The sequence below is a fragment of the Ranitomeya variabilis genome, chromosome 6 (assembly GCF_051348905.1).
Source record: "Ranitomeya variabilis isolate aRanVar5 chromosome 6, aRanVar5.hap1, whole genome shotgun sequence".
NCBI classification, from domain to species: domain Eukaryota; kingdom Metazoa; phylum Chordata; class Amphibia; order Anura; family Dendrobatidae; genus Ranitomeya; species Ranitomeya variabilis.
The window spans coordinates 286268016-286282091 of NC_135237.1; the positions used below are offsets into that span (position 1 = coordinate 286268016).

Sequence of the window (14076 nt, forward strand, 5' to 3'; positions counted from 1 at the left end):
ATACCTATCCGGCATTGACAACCAGAGGGGTCTCCTGCAGAGCCCGGGTTGTCATGCCAACCCATCAGTGACCAGTGGTCATGTGACACGGGCGCCGATGGGAGGGGTTTATGACACGCTTCCGGCGCGGGTATGTTAAATGTCGCTTTCAGAGATTGACAGCGGAATTTAACAAGTTAACAGCCGGGGGTGGATAGCTATTCCAGTCAAGGCTGTTATAGGCACATGTAAGCTGATAAAATCAGTGGACATGTGCAAGAAAAGTTGTGGGATTTCATTTAAGAGAAACACTTTACACTCACCGGCCACTTTATTAGGTACACCATGCTAGTAACGGGTTGGACCCCCTTTTGCCTTCAGAACTGCCTCAATTCTTCGTGGCATAGATTCAACAAGGTGCTGGAAGCATTCCTCAGAGATTTTGGTCCATATTGACATGATGGCATCACACAGTTGCCGCAGATTTGTCGGCTGCACATCCCAAAGATGCTCCATACAAGGCAGGATGGATCCATGCTTTCATGTTGTTTACGCCAAATTCTGACCCTACCATCCGAATGTCGCAGCAGAAATCGAGACTCATCAGACCAAGCAACGTTTTTCCAATCTTCTACTGTCCAATTTCGATGAGCTTGTACAAATTGTAGCCTCAGTTTCCTGTTCTTAGCTGAAAGGAGTGGTACCCGGTGTGGTCTTCTGCTGCTGTAGCCCATCTGCCTCAAAGTTCGACGCACTGTGCGTTCAGAGATGCTCTTAGGCCTACCTTGGTTGTAACGGGTGGCGATTTGAGTCACTGTTGCCTTTCTATCAGCTCGAACCAGTCTGCCCATTCTCCTCTGACCTCTGGCATCAACAAGGCATTTCCGCCCACAGAACTGCCGCTCACTGGATTTTTTTTCTTTTTCGGACCATTCTCTGTAAACCCTAGAGATGGTTGTGCGTGAAAATCCCAGTAGATCAGCAGTTTCTGAAATACTCAGACCAGCCCTTCTGGCACCAACAACCATGCCACGTTCAAAGGCACTCAAATCACCTTTCTTCCCCATACTGATGCTCGGTTTGAACTGCAGGAGATTGTCTTGACCATGTCTACATGCCTAAATGCACTGAGTTGCCGCCATGTGATTGGCTGATTAGAAATTAAGTGTTAACAAGAAGTTGGACAGGTGTACCTAATAAAGTGGCCGGTGAGTGTAGATTTAAAGTGTTAATGTTTGACAACAGGGTTAGGGATGAAAGTCACCATTGACCTAATCTTTTTTCTTTATCCAGATAAACAATTCTGTTGTATTTCAGCTTTTGTGGACCTAAATAGTCTAGAGTCTAAATAAAAACATTTTCTAACTTCTAACGTCTGCCCATAGGTGATATGTGTTATTGCAGTCCTGCCCCATAGACTTCATTGGTGCCAAGCAGCTTCATCCTGCTCCTATGGAGCTGATTGGACGCGACCCATGGACAACTGCAGCAATCTATCTGGAAGCATACAGTCATGTGTCTCTAGCTGCATACATATTGGTTATACTCATTGCAGTCCAACGGAGAAGACGAAAGCAAAGATTTAGTATCTGGTTTTAATTAGTATAAAAAACTATAGAGCTCATACATTCCCCTTAAAGAGCGTATGTTATCACAAAATGCCCTACTGCTTAAGTCAGGTTTTCGTGTTACAAAAATATTCATATCAGGGTCTGAAAAACAAAATGAATAATATTGTAATTTTTCACACAAGCTGCTCAAGCTATATTAGACTCCTAATTCCTGTCTACAAGAGGGGTTTCCAGGAGTTTTCACATCAGTAGAGGCAGGCTTACAATGACAGGTATCACCCCCATATACAGCTGATAACACAGGATCCACCCATAGATGATGATGTCACAGCTGACCTGCTCCCCCTCCATTGATCTTTGCACATGCTCATTAGATGCTTCAATACAATGGCTAGGGTCAGGGGCTGTTTATTATTAAGTCGCATAGTTTTATTACAGCAATATTATGTGACTTTTCAATGCTTTTTACGCCAGAATACGGTCATAAAACGTCCCTTAATGGGCTCTTAGAGCTTTATTATCATCCACTCTGATGTAAAGTATCATACTAACCACCTGTCTGGAGTTCTATTTTATTCTGAGCCAAAAATGTAGACATCAATGAAATATTTGCATTAACATGGCACTATATATATTACATATATTTATATATATACCATATATATATTAAAGCGATTCTTCCCCCGTTCTTTTCTACCATACTCATTGAGTCCCATTACAGGACCATTGGATTTGCAGATTATCATGTCCAATTATACTTATTGTACCTATAATTACTATTCTACATAAGCGATGTAAGCCTCTTTGTGCCCACCATCTGTCCGCGCACTGAGCAGCTGGGATGCAGACACGCGTCCACCACGTTCATGGTAAATATCAGTAGATGCACGGTGCCATTCTGGCACTTTTTCAGCACAAAGCCACTGACCTGACATAAAGCAGAAATGGTCCCTTTTTCTGCCACAATAAGGGCTACAGATAGCATTCAGAGCGCCGTTACCTTCTCATAGCAGGAGATACTTGGATTTGCAATGGTCATGAAGCATACATGTAGCATCATTATACATGGGAGAGGATCATGTCATTTGTTTGGTTAAATCAATTTATTCCATCAAATTACAAATGGAAATAAAGTTAAAAAAAAAAGACTACTTGAGATTAACAAGATAGTGTCCTGATATGAAATTAAAGATATTTACCCTTTACAAGAGGACCAACCACCAGGTCAAAAGTGGCTGGATTTTGCTAGTTTTATTTCCACTGCTTCCCTGAAAATGTCATCGTTTTTCTTGTTTGTTTTTTTTTAAATCCACCATATGATTCCAGAGATATGGACCTTTTTATTTAGTGCTCATTTTTATGATCTTTACCAAGGGGGGCATTTCTCAAGGGTAATAAAGCAGAGCAGCCAAAAGACAAATCCCCAGAGAATCCTATGAGCCACGCCCACTTGTCAAAGACCAAGCACTAAATAAAAAGGCCCATATGTATGAAACCATATGGCGGATTTAAATATAACAAAAAACGGAATTCTCAGGGAAGCGGCAGGAATAAAGCTGGGCTACAAACTGTCCAATTTTGACCTGGTGACAGGTCCTCTGGAAATGTAATTTTTTTTAAAACAATGACATTTTGATGTGGCACCAAAATCTTTGGTCACAGAGGAGTGTATAACTGATCCTTCCGTTGTCCTTTCGATAGGTGGGATGATGAATACATGGAAGAAGCGCTGGTGCGTCCTGAAAGATGAGACCTTCCTGTGGTTCAGGTCCAAGCAGGAAGCTTTGAAGCAAGGCTGGCTTTACAAAAAAGGTGGCGGGTCATCGACTCTGTCCAGAAGAAACTGGAAGAAACGTTGGTTTGTTCTCCGACAGTCCAAGCTGATGTACTTTGAAAGTGACAGTGAGGAAAAATTAAAAGGAACGATAGAACTCCGAGAAGCTAAGTACGTGACTTCATCCAAGATTCTCTGCATTCTATTAAATCATCTGTCTTCGTTCTTACCAGTTTATTGCCTGTCCCCAGTCCTGCTCGGGCATCTGACATTATTAGATTTTCAGACTAGTTACTATGAATATTGGCCTATACCGCATTAGAGAGATCATAAATTAAGAATTATTCTCATTATTACACATAACATAACTAAACGACAATTAGATCTTTAGCTAAGACACTGGCTTTACATATAACATAGCTGTTGGCGCTAAGCCAGTTATCTGCCCCTACCTCGCTATTCTGTATGGAAGTAGATGAAAAAATAAGAATACAAAGTAAAACCCCTTTAAAGGGAGCTTCTCATGTAGAAAATGTTATCTGATCTGCAGGCAGGATGTTAATGAGCAGGAGGAGCTGAGCAGATTGATATACATTTTTGTGGGAAATGATATACATTTTATTGATATACATTTTTGTGGGAAAAGTTTCAGTAGAACTTGCATTTTACTCATTGAAGTCCCTGGTGTTTGTATGCATGAGTCCATTGGGCGGTCCTACTAGTGATTGACAGGCTTCCCTGTATGACTGTACGTGTGGAGATACCTGTCAATCACTAGTAGGACCGCCCACTGGACTCATACATACAAACTCCAGGGATTTCAATTAATGAAATACAAATTATTCTGAAGATTTTCCAGCAAACTATATATCATTTTCTCAGCTTCTCCTTCCTTATACTATGCTGTCCACGGATCAGGTGTACAATATGACAGATTCCCTAAGCACACAGGTGATATTAGGTAATAACCTCTGAAATACTCGACTTTGGCTAATACCTGGATTACTATTACTATTACCAAACTGTCCATGAAAACGTGTGATGTACATGCTAATCTACACTATAATGAAATTAAAATGATTCCCAAATGTCAATTATTACAGAGAGGTCATCGACAACACCGGCAAAGAGAATGGCATTGACATAGTGGTGGAAAATCGAACGTACCACTTAATTGCGGAATCTCCAGAAGATGCCAGGTAGGCCAATCTCTTCACACTTCTCAGAGTTCCTTATACTCTGATATAAGATAACTGTGTCGGGAAATACTCAGTAAATGGCAGAATTATTACTGAAGCTACAGCGCCACCTGCTGTTCATGTACAGGCATTGACTATCTAGAATCTAAATAAAATATTGCAAATAAACTGAAACACGTTTTGCAGAACCAGTTCTCTTGTAGTCTTTGCATTACTAACTTAGATTTATTCCACTATATATACCCTGAATAAGTGTGTGCCAAACTTAATATATCCTGACATGTTTTTCTGGAGGCATATGACACGGCAGCCCATGGAGGTGGTCAGTTAAGCATGAGCTTGTCTAAAGAATTAAGGTCGCATGGATTTTCTTCTGCCCGTATGTCATATGATGAGATATTAACTGAGGGTGTGCCATAGTAAAATACAAGAAAAAAAAATGATATATTTTTAACTGAAAGGTGATATAATAAAACACCAAAATATATATCTGGACTCTCCAGACTAGACTTCCTAAAAGAGGTCCAGTATCCCCATATGAGAGTGTACTGTATATGACTAGTAATAAGGACGCTATTCCGTCACGTGAGGTCATTTTATTACAAAGAGTAGTACCCAATACAATACGGAAATAGACACCAGCGCACAGTCATATTATAATGTTGTCTTTATCTGTTTGGTGACTCATGAACAACTTTTCCAAAACATTGGAGCATAATGATATCTGTGTTTCCAGTAAACAAGTGCAGCGACTTGTATAAAGCCTCCTGCACCTATTCTCCGGAGGCTTCATCAGCGCTAACACAGCTGAGGTGTGGTAGGAGATCACGGTCCTCCATGTACGTTGTATATTGATAGGTCTGTGCAGCATATGGATGTATGCCTACTTTATAGTGATTGTGGCCTGTATGAAATCTTCTCATGTCCGAGTGCTGCTTCTTTTCTTCTTGCAGTCAGTGGTTCAGTGTTATGAGCCAGGTCCAGTCATCCACCGAGCAGGAAATTCGGGAAATGCACGATGAGCAAGCAAATCCACAAAATGCTGTGGTAAGTGGGGATTCATTCATCACTCAGCCGAATGTATTATTCGGAGATTAGTCTAATCCTACTAGAAGGGATATGTCTGTCCAGTAATGCAATACTTTTTCTTATAGAAGATTTAGGTTTATGTACAAAACTGCTCCCGTACACCTTATTGTACCTGAAATGCAGATGACAAATATTATCTGAATACAATAGGGATAACATTTCCTCATCACTTTGCCTTAGCGCTGGGTTATTGGAGGTGCCATGGTAGTCTAGTAAAAAGATCTAGGGGGGCAGGTGACCTGTCCTCTCTACAGTATGTTAAAGGCACTACTATTAAACCAGGGGTAACTTATTACACGTTGACCCCCTTCTGGGGTCCGCATCTGTTAAGGAACCAAATTCTTAACTCTTGGCATAAATAGATGAATTTAAACTATGGATACAGAACATACATATTATATGTAGTATGCATGTGATTCATATAAAGTCCACACTGTTTTGGCATTATCATGGGCACTATGCTCAATATGTCAATACTTTTTTATAGTTTTTTATACACTTGCAGTGAAAGCATTCTCGGCTCCTGTTTACAGTAAAGTTGTACCAACGTAGGAAAACGTATGCCAAATGGACCCTTCATGCATATGGATGGCACATAAGACTTGTTCCAATCAACCTAGGCAAGAATGAGAATAAGTGAATATATACTGCCACAATAACCAACAACATGTATACCCAGGAGACTGCTACACAGTATATACATAATCAATAGTCTTTACAGCATAATTCACAATAAGAAATCTGTACCAATCAAAAAACATTAAAATGCACAGTGCTACCGTACGACCATCAGCATTTTGATTGGTCTATTAATTAATTATATTTAGGCTTCATATGCTTTTACACTTTACAAGTGGTTGGAGGCAAACCAGATGTACAACAGGATTTGTTTTTCTGGATCACTTTTTTTTATTTTTTTTACTGTTTCTTAATGTGAATTTTGTCGTAGTGAAGATTATTTATTATGTATATGCTGTGGAATAGTCTCCTCTGCTTATTGACTGGGAGAATTTGCTCAAACATTACGTTCACCCTAGCCTAATCCACAGTTGCGGTGCAGGCCTAATTATACACAGATTAACCTTCATCCATAGCACTAATAACAGTATTATTATCATCAGCACAGTTACTCAGTTGTTGGTATTGTTGCTTTGTAGCTCTGGGATCATCTACAACATTGACAGGGAGTTTGTATGTTCTCCACATGTTTGCGAGGGTTTACAAACTCCAAGGACATGATGATAGCAAATTTAGATTGTGAGTCCCACTGGGGGTAGTCAAGACTATGTGACGTTGACTTGATAGATAAATAGTGTCGGTCCTGGGATCCAACAGGATAACGTTCTGAAGGCCCATTTACCAAGAATAAATTTGTAAAGGTCTTTATTAGCATCAACTTTATTGTCATCATTGCACACACAGAACATATCACGGATTGGATCTAATGTGTGATTTGCATACCAACTCATAAGAAGTAGACCTTGTGGAATTAGATGGATGATTCCTTTTTTAATTGCTAAAAATATATTTTGTCTCTATACAGGGAACTTTGGATGTTGGATTGATCGATTCTGTCTGTGCTTCTGACAACCCTGATAGGTAAGTTATCAGTGCCACTGATATTAACCAAGGGAAGTGTCTTGGGGTTACCGCGACAGTGTGGAGCAAGAAGACCGCAGCATCTGATTGCTCCAACTCTGGGGCTGAGAAGCACTTCTTCTCCATTTTAATGTGTTTATTTCTTCTGGCAGAACATGGGTTAATCGGCCATGTTGGAAATCCCTGTGCTCACAGCTGAGCTCAGTTAACCACTTCTTTCCCCTTTATAATCTGGGCTCTGTTACAAATCCTTATCAAAGCACGTATTTGCTGCATGGCTAACGGAGGGAGAGGAGTACATATGAGACAGAGAGTTGGAGGAGTTATCTGTGACTGTTGCTTGGTTTGTATGCATGGTAATTCCCTATCCTTCTTTGTTTTTGTTTATTCCCCTACCTTCACACCCTGGTGCATTCCTCTGTTACATGTGAGTGAATGTTTTGTATGCCTGGAGTTTTCTGTTAACCCTTATTTGTGTTACCTTGTTTGTCTGGTTGGTGTACTACGGTGCACAGTAGTGCCCCTCTTCTCTGGGTGGGGAAGAGAGCAGATGGAGGGCTAACTAAGGAGATAAGGCAAGGGTGGAGGCGCCGGCATCTTCACCTTCAGAAGTATCCCAGGGAATAGGGCGAGCTAGGGAGCCCCATAGTGTTAGGGAGAGGGAGGGATTCCCTGGTCCTGGGTCACCTGACAGCTATGTCATGACAGGAAGTCTGCAAATGTCATGACTATGTGAAACATGTAATGCATTCGTCATATTCCCAAGACTTCACAAAAGTACTGGTACATAAAGGCAACCCAAAGTACAGATAAACTCACACACAAGAAAAAAGCCCTGGAATATTAGCATAGTACAGTCCTAGAAGATATAAGTGGTAAAGGGGGACTTTAGATGTTGGATTGATGGAAGGGGAGACATTTCTCAGCACAGGATAGGGAGGAATCCATCAACCATGAGATCAGGGGTTGCAATCCCCAGCACATGCTAACTAAGATGGACTAGGATGGTTAAAGCATATGACTGCCATGGACCTGACGGATACAGCTTAAAAAAGCAGTCTTATACAGTTGTGCTCAAAAGTTTACATACCCCGGCAGAATTTTTGCTTTCTTGGCCTTTTTTCAGTAAATATGAAATATAACACCACAATTTTTTTCTGTACTCATGGTTAGTGGTTGGGTGAAGCCATTTATTGTCAAACTACTGTGTTTTCTCTTTTTAAATCATAATGACAACCCAAAACATCTAAATGACCCTGATCAAAAGTTCACATACCCTGGGGATTTTGCCCTGATAACATGCACAGAAGTTGACACAAATGGATTTGAATGGCTACTAAAGGTTACACCCTCACCTGTGACCTGTTTGCTTGTAATCAGTGTGTATGCATAAAAGCTGAGTGAGTTTCTGGGATCCAGACAGACTCTTGCATCTTTCATCCAGCCACTGACGTTTCTGGATTGTGAGTCATGGGGAAAGCAAAAGAATTGTCAACGGAGCTACGGGAAAAGGTAGGGATACAAAAAGATATCCACGGAATTGATAATGCCAGTCAGCAGCATTCAAACTGTGATTAACAAATGGAAAATCAGGGGCTCTGTAAAAACAAAACCACTGTCAGGTAGACCAACAAAAATGTTGTCCACAACTGCCAGGAAAATTGTTCGGGATGCAATGAAAAACCCACAAATAACATCAGCTGAAATACAGGACTTTCTGAAAACTAGCGGTGTAGATATTTGAAGATGCACAATAAGTAGGCACTTGAAGAAAAATGGGCTGCATGGTCGAGTCGCCAGAAGAAAGCCATTACTGCGCAAATGCCACAAAGTATCTCAGCTACAATACGCAAAACAGCACAGAGACAAGCCTCAAAACTTCTGGAACAAGGTAATTTGGAGTGATGAGACCAAAATTTAACTTTTGGTCAACAAGGCCTATGATGAAAGGAACACCATTCCTACTGTAAAGCATGGAGGTGGATGTTTTGGGAATATGTGAGCTACAAAGGCACAGGAAACTTGGTCAAAGTTGAAGCAAAGGTAAATGCAGCACGTTATCAGCAAATACTGGAGGCAAATTTGCCCTCATCACACCAGAAGCTGCGCATGGGACATACTTAGACATTCCAACATGACAACAATCCAAAACACAAGGCCAAGCCGACCTGTCATTGGCTACAGCAGAACAAAGTAAAGGTTCTGGAGTGGCCATCTCAGTCTCATGACCTCAATATCATTGAGCCACTCTGGGGAGATCTCAAGCGTGTAGTTCATGCTAGACAGCCCAGGAATTTACAGGAACTGAAGGCTTTTTGCCAAGAAGAGTGGGCAGCTTTACCATCTGAGAAAATAAAGAACCTCATCCACAACTACCACAAAAGACTTCAAGCTGTCATTGATGTTAGAGGGGACAATACACGGTATTAAGAAATTGGGTATGTGAACTTTTGATCAGAGTAATTTGGATGTTTTGGGTTGTCATTATGATTTAAAAAGAGAAAACACAGTAGTTTGACAATAAATGCCTTCACCCAATCACTAACCACGAGCGGAGAAAAAGTTTTGGTGTTATCATTCATATTCTCTGAAAAAAAAAGCCAAGAAAGCAAACATTCTGCTGGGATATGTAAACTTTTGAGCACAACTGTATCTCCATCAGTTCAAAAGATATGAGTGGAGCTGTAGTACCTATGGCTGACCATGTGGTGAGGAAAAACAGGATCAGGAGACCCATTTTAGTGAAAGTAGAAGTCCCAGCAAAGGTGATAGGTTATGAGTGTCATATATGGGAAAACCCCTTTAAAGGGCTATTCTCAAGTTTGGAGTTTATTGAAATGCTGAAGACCAGCTGAGCGCAGTGGGGGTCTCATTAAAGGTACCTTCACATTAAGCGACGCTGCAGCGATAGCGACAACGATGCCGATCGCTGCAGCGTCGCTGTTTGATCGCTGGAGAGCTGTCACACAGACAGCTCTCCAGCGACCAACGATGCCGAGGTCCCCGGGTAACCAGGGTAAACATCGGGTTACTAAGCGCACGGCCGCGCTTAGTAACCCGATGTTTACCCTGGTTACCAGCGTAAAATGTAAAAAAAACAACCAGTACATACTCACATTCGCGTCCCCCGGCGTCCGCTTCCTGCACTGACTGACTGACTGAGCGCCGGCCCTAACAGCAGATCGGTGACGTCACCGCTGTGCTGTACTTTCACTTTCACTTTACGGCGCTCAGTCAGTGTGGGAAGCGGACGACGTTGGACGCGAAGGTGAGTATGTAGTGTTTGTTTTTTTTACATTTTACACTGGTAACCAGGGTAAACATCGGGTTACTAAGCGCGGCCCTGCGCTTAGTAACCCGATGTTTACCCTGGTTACCAGTGTAAAACATCGCTGGTATTGTTGCTTTTGGTGTCAAACACGACGATACACGCCGGTCTGACGACCAAATAAAGTTCTGAACTTTGTTCAACGACCAGCGACATCACAGCAGGATCCTGATCGCTGCTGCGTGTCAAACTAAACGATATCGCTAGCCAGGACGCTGCAACGTCACGGATCGCTAGCGATATCGTTTAGTGTGAAGGTACCTTAAGAATGAAGCGGTAGTCCGCATTGATCGAACCACTGCTCCATTCACACGGGGTTTTTCAGAAACCCAATTCTCAGGATCAGTGTGGGTCCCAAAGTTTGAATCCCCAGCAATTGGGAAGGTATCCCCTACCCAGTGGACAGAGGATAACTTCCATACTTGATACTATCCCTATGAGGGTTGTGCTCACAAGACATTTAGAATGATAAATCTATGAATTGTTTCCATAACGACTGGCAGCTTTACAGTAAATATAATGAAATGAGTATTCTTCCACGTATTTCATATGTACTTGGTCACTGAGGGTAAATAACGGGCCATCGGCTGTTGTGCAAACAACGTCCATGTTTATTTTATGAATATTAACGTTTCCCCACCCTTTTTCCATCTTCAGACCAAACTCATTTGTAATCATCACTGCAAATCGTGTTCTTCACTGTAACTCAGACACACCCGAAGAAATGCATCACTGGATAACATTGCTGCAGAGGTCCAAGGGCGACACTCGAGTGGAAGGGCAGGAATTCATTGTCCGAGGTGAAACGGAAACGTATATTGTATATTGACAAAATTCTGCAGTCAAATAAACAGATTATTTCCAAAAAGTAGAATGTGGCCATGAATGCAAGTTGGATTTTTTCCCAAAAAATTTTATTAAAATGATATTCTATGGAAGTGCACATCTATCTCTATCATAGGAGCAGTAAAACAGAATTAAATATGAAGGAATCTGTGACTGACCCTTTGATGTTGATCTCAGCCCACGTAAAATATTGGCGGATACTTCTAATATCGTTATATTGTATTCATCTCTTTAGTATTGCCTTTCATAAAATAGATCTGTGTTTTGCTGATTGATGTACTAGTCGCCATTTGTAAGGATATTTTAAAGGGTATTCAGATTCCAACGCCAGTCATAATTCACGCTCATTGTATAATGGAAGCTTCACTTCTTAGTTTACTTCTATGGCTTCTTTCACACTTCAGTTTTTTGTCGTCAGTCACTTCCGACATAATGACGAATCGACGGATACGTCACAATAGTTGAAAAAACGGATGTAACGGATCCGTTTTTTTGACGGATCCGTTACTCGGGGGTTGTATATACTTTTTGGAGCATGCGCAATTGAAAAAAATTGAAAAAACGGATTGGGGCGACGGATCCGCCGAAATGCCAGTCGCGACGGATCCGTCGCCCATAGGTGGCCATTCTATGAAATGACGGACGCGACGGATCTGTCGCGATCCGCCATTTCAACGCAGACAAAAAACGTTGCAATGACCGTCAATGTCTAGATGACGTCCGCAAAATTTTGACGGATCCGTCGCATGACGGATGGAACGGACGACCATCCGTCACAATCCGTCGCTAATGCAAGTCTATGGGGAAAAAAACGGATCCGTCGAAAAAAAAACGGATCCGTTTTTTGAGGAAAATGGCAGATTTAGACTGACGCCAAACAACTGAAGTGTGAAAGAGGCCTACGGAATAGAGATGTGTCCTGGTCCTGTGGTGGACGCATGGTGCCTAGATTCTTTCTTACATGGTTTGTCTGTAAATCACACAACACATTTCTAATCTATGGAGAGATCCTATTATATGAGGTGAGAAAGTATACTGCAAATTGTATAATGCTTTAATATTCAATGAATAACCTATATTTTATGAAATGCTTTCTATTTCCTTCCAGTACTATGATCCTTTTTACTGAGAACTATCTATTGTAAAGGTAGTAATCCCTATAAAATCCTATGTACCAGGGCTGTGGAGTTAAGGTACCGTCACACTAGGCGATATCGCCAGCGATCCGTGACGTTGCAGCGACCTGGATAGCGATATCGCTGTATTTGACACGCAGCAGCGATCTGGATCCCGCTGTGAAATTGCTGGTCGCTGCTAGAAGGTCTGCACTTTATTTGGTCGCTAGGTCGCCGTGTATCGCCGTGTTTGACAGCAAAAGCAAGGATACCAGCGATATTTTACACTGGTAACCAGGGTAAACATCGGGTTACTAAGCGCAGGGCCGCGCTTAGTAACCCGATGTTTACCCTGGTTACCAGCGTAAAAGTTAAAAAAACAAACAGTACATACTCACCAGCGCTTCCCCCAGCCTCTGCTTCCTGACACTGACTGAGCGCCGGCCCTAAACTGAAAGTGAAAGCACAGCGGTGACGTCACCGCTCTGCTGTTAGGGCCGGAGCTCAGTCAGTGTCAGGAAGCAGAGGCTGGGGGACGCATGTAAGTATGTACTGTTTGTTTTTTTAACTTTTACGCTGGTAACCAGGGTAAACATCGGGTTACTAAGCGCGGCCCTGCGCTTAGTAACCCGATGTTTACCCTGGTTACCCGGGGACCTCGGCATCGTTGGTCGCTGGAGAGCGGTCTGTGTGACAGCTCTCCAGCGACCAAACAGCGACGCTGCAGCGATCGGGATCGCTGTCGCTATCGCTGCAGCGTCGCTTAATGTGACGGTACCTTTAGAGTCGGTGTTCATTTTGGTGGAGTCAGAGTCCGTATAAAATTGATCGACTCCGACTCCTAAAATATTATCGCTAGAAAACTAATAAACCTGCTTCCAGGTAGTCAAGCCACACCCCTCCACTGATTGGCAGCTTGACAGCTTTCTGCCTATGTAGTGTACACAGAAAGCTGCCAAACAGTGGCGTGGGCGGGGTTATACAGAGCTCAGCATTCAGAGAACTGCTAGATAAGCAGCAGATAATACTGCAGCTAACAGGTCAGTAAGGCCTCTTTCACACTTCCGTTTTTTACAATCAGTCACAATCCGTCAAAATGTTGAAAAGATGGATCCTGTGCAGATTGTAAAAAACTGTGTCTGTGTCTATTTTTTTTTACGGATCCGTCGAGGCTATGTGCACACATTGTGTATGCGTCTTCGCCGCTTTTTTCTGCTGCGAAAACGCATACACAACAAAACCCAGGTTAAAAATAATAAAAAAAATAAATAACCGTGATATTCTTACCTTCCGGCGTCCCCCGCAGCCTTCCCGATGATCGCGATGCTCCCGGCAGCTCCCGTTCCCAGTGATGCATAGCGAGACAATGTCCTGTGATGACGCGAGACCGCTACGCCATCGGGTCATTTCGCAAGGCATTACTGGGAACAGGAGCTGCCGGCAGCATCGCGAGCATCGGGAAGGCTGCGGGGGACGCCGGAAGGTAAGAATATCACAATTTTTTTTTTTTATTATTATTTTTAACATTATATCTTTTTACTATTGATGCTGCATAGGCAACATCAATAGTAAAAAG

General features: G+C 42.2%; 1 protein-coding gene across 1 annotated transcript in view; it reads left to right on the plus strand.

Annotated features, from left to right (window-relative positions):
• MYO10 (myosin X) overlaps nt 1-14076 on the plus strand; it is a 243549-nt gene that overhangs the window by 212544 nt on the left and 16929 nt on the right. Inside the window, exons 27-31 of the mRNA XM_077269704.1 lie at nt 3252-3495; nt 4428-4523; nt 5477-5570; nt 7156-7211; nt 11197-11339. Coding sequence (XP_077125819.1) covers nt 3252-3495; nt 4428-4523; nt 5477-5570; nt 7156-7211; nt 11197-11339 — 633 coding nt within the window. The remainder of the gene's footprint in view (nt 1-3251; nt 3496-4427; nt 4524-5476; nt 5571-7155; nt 7212-11196; nt 11340-14076) is intronic.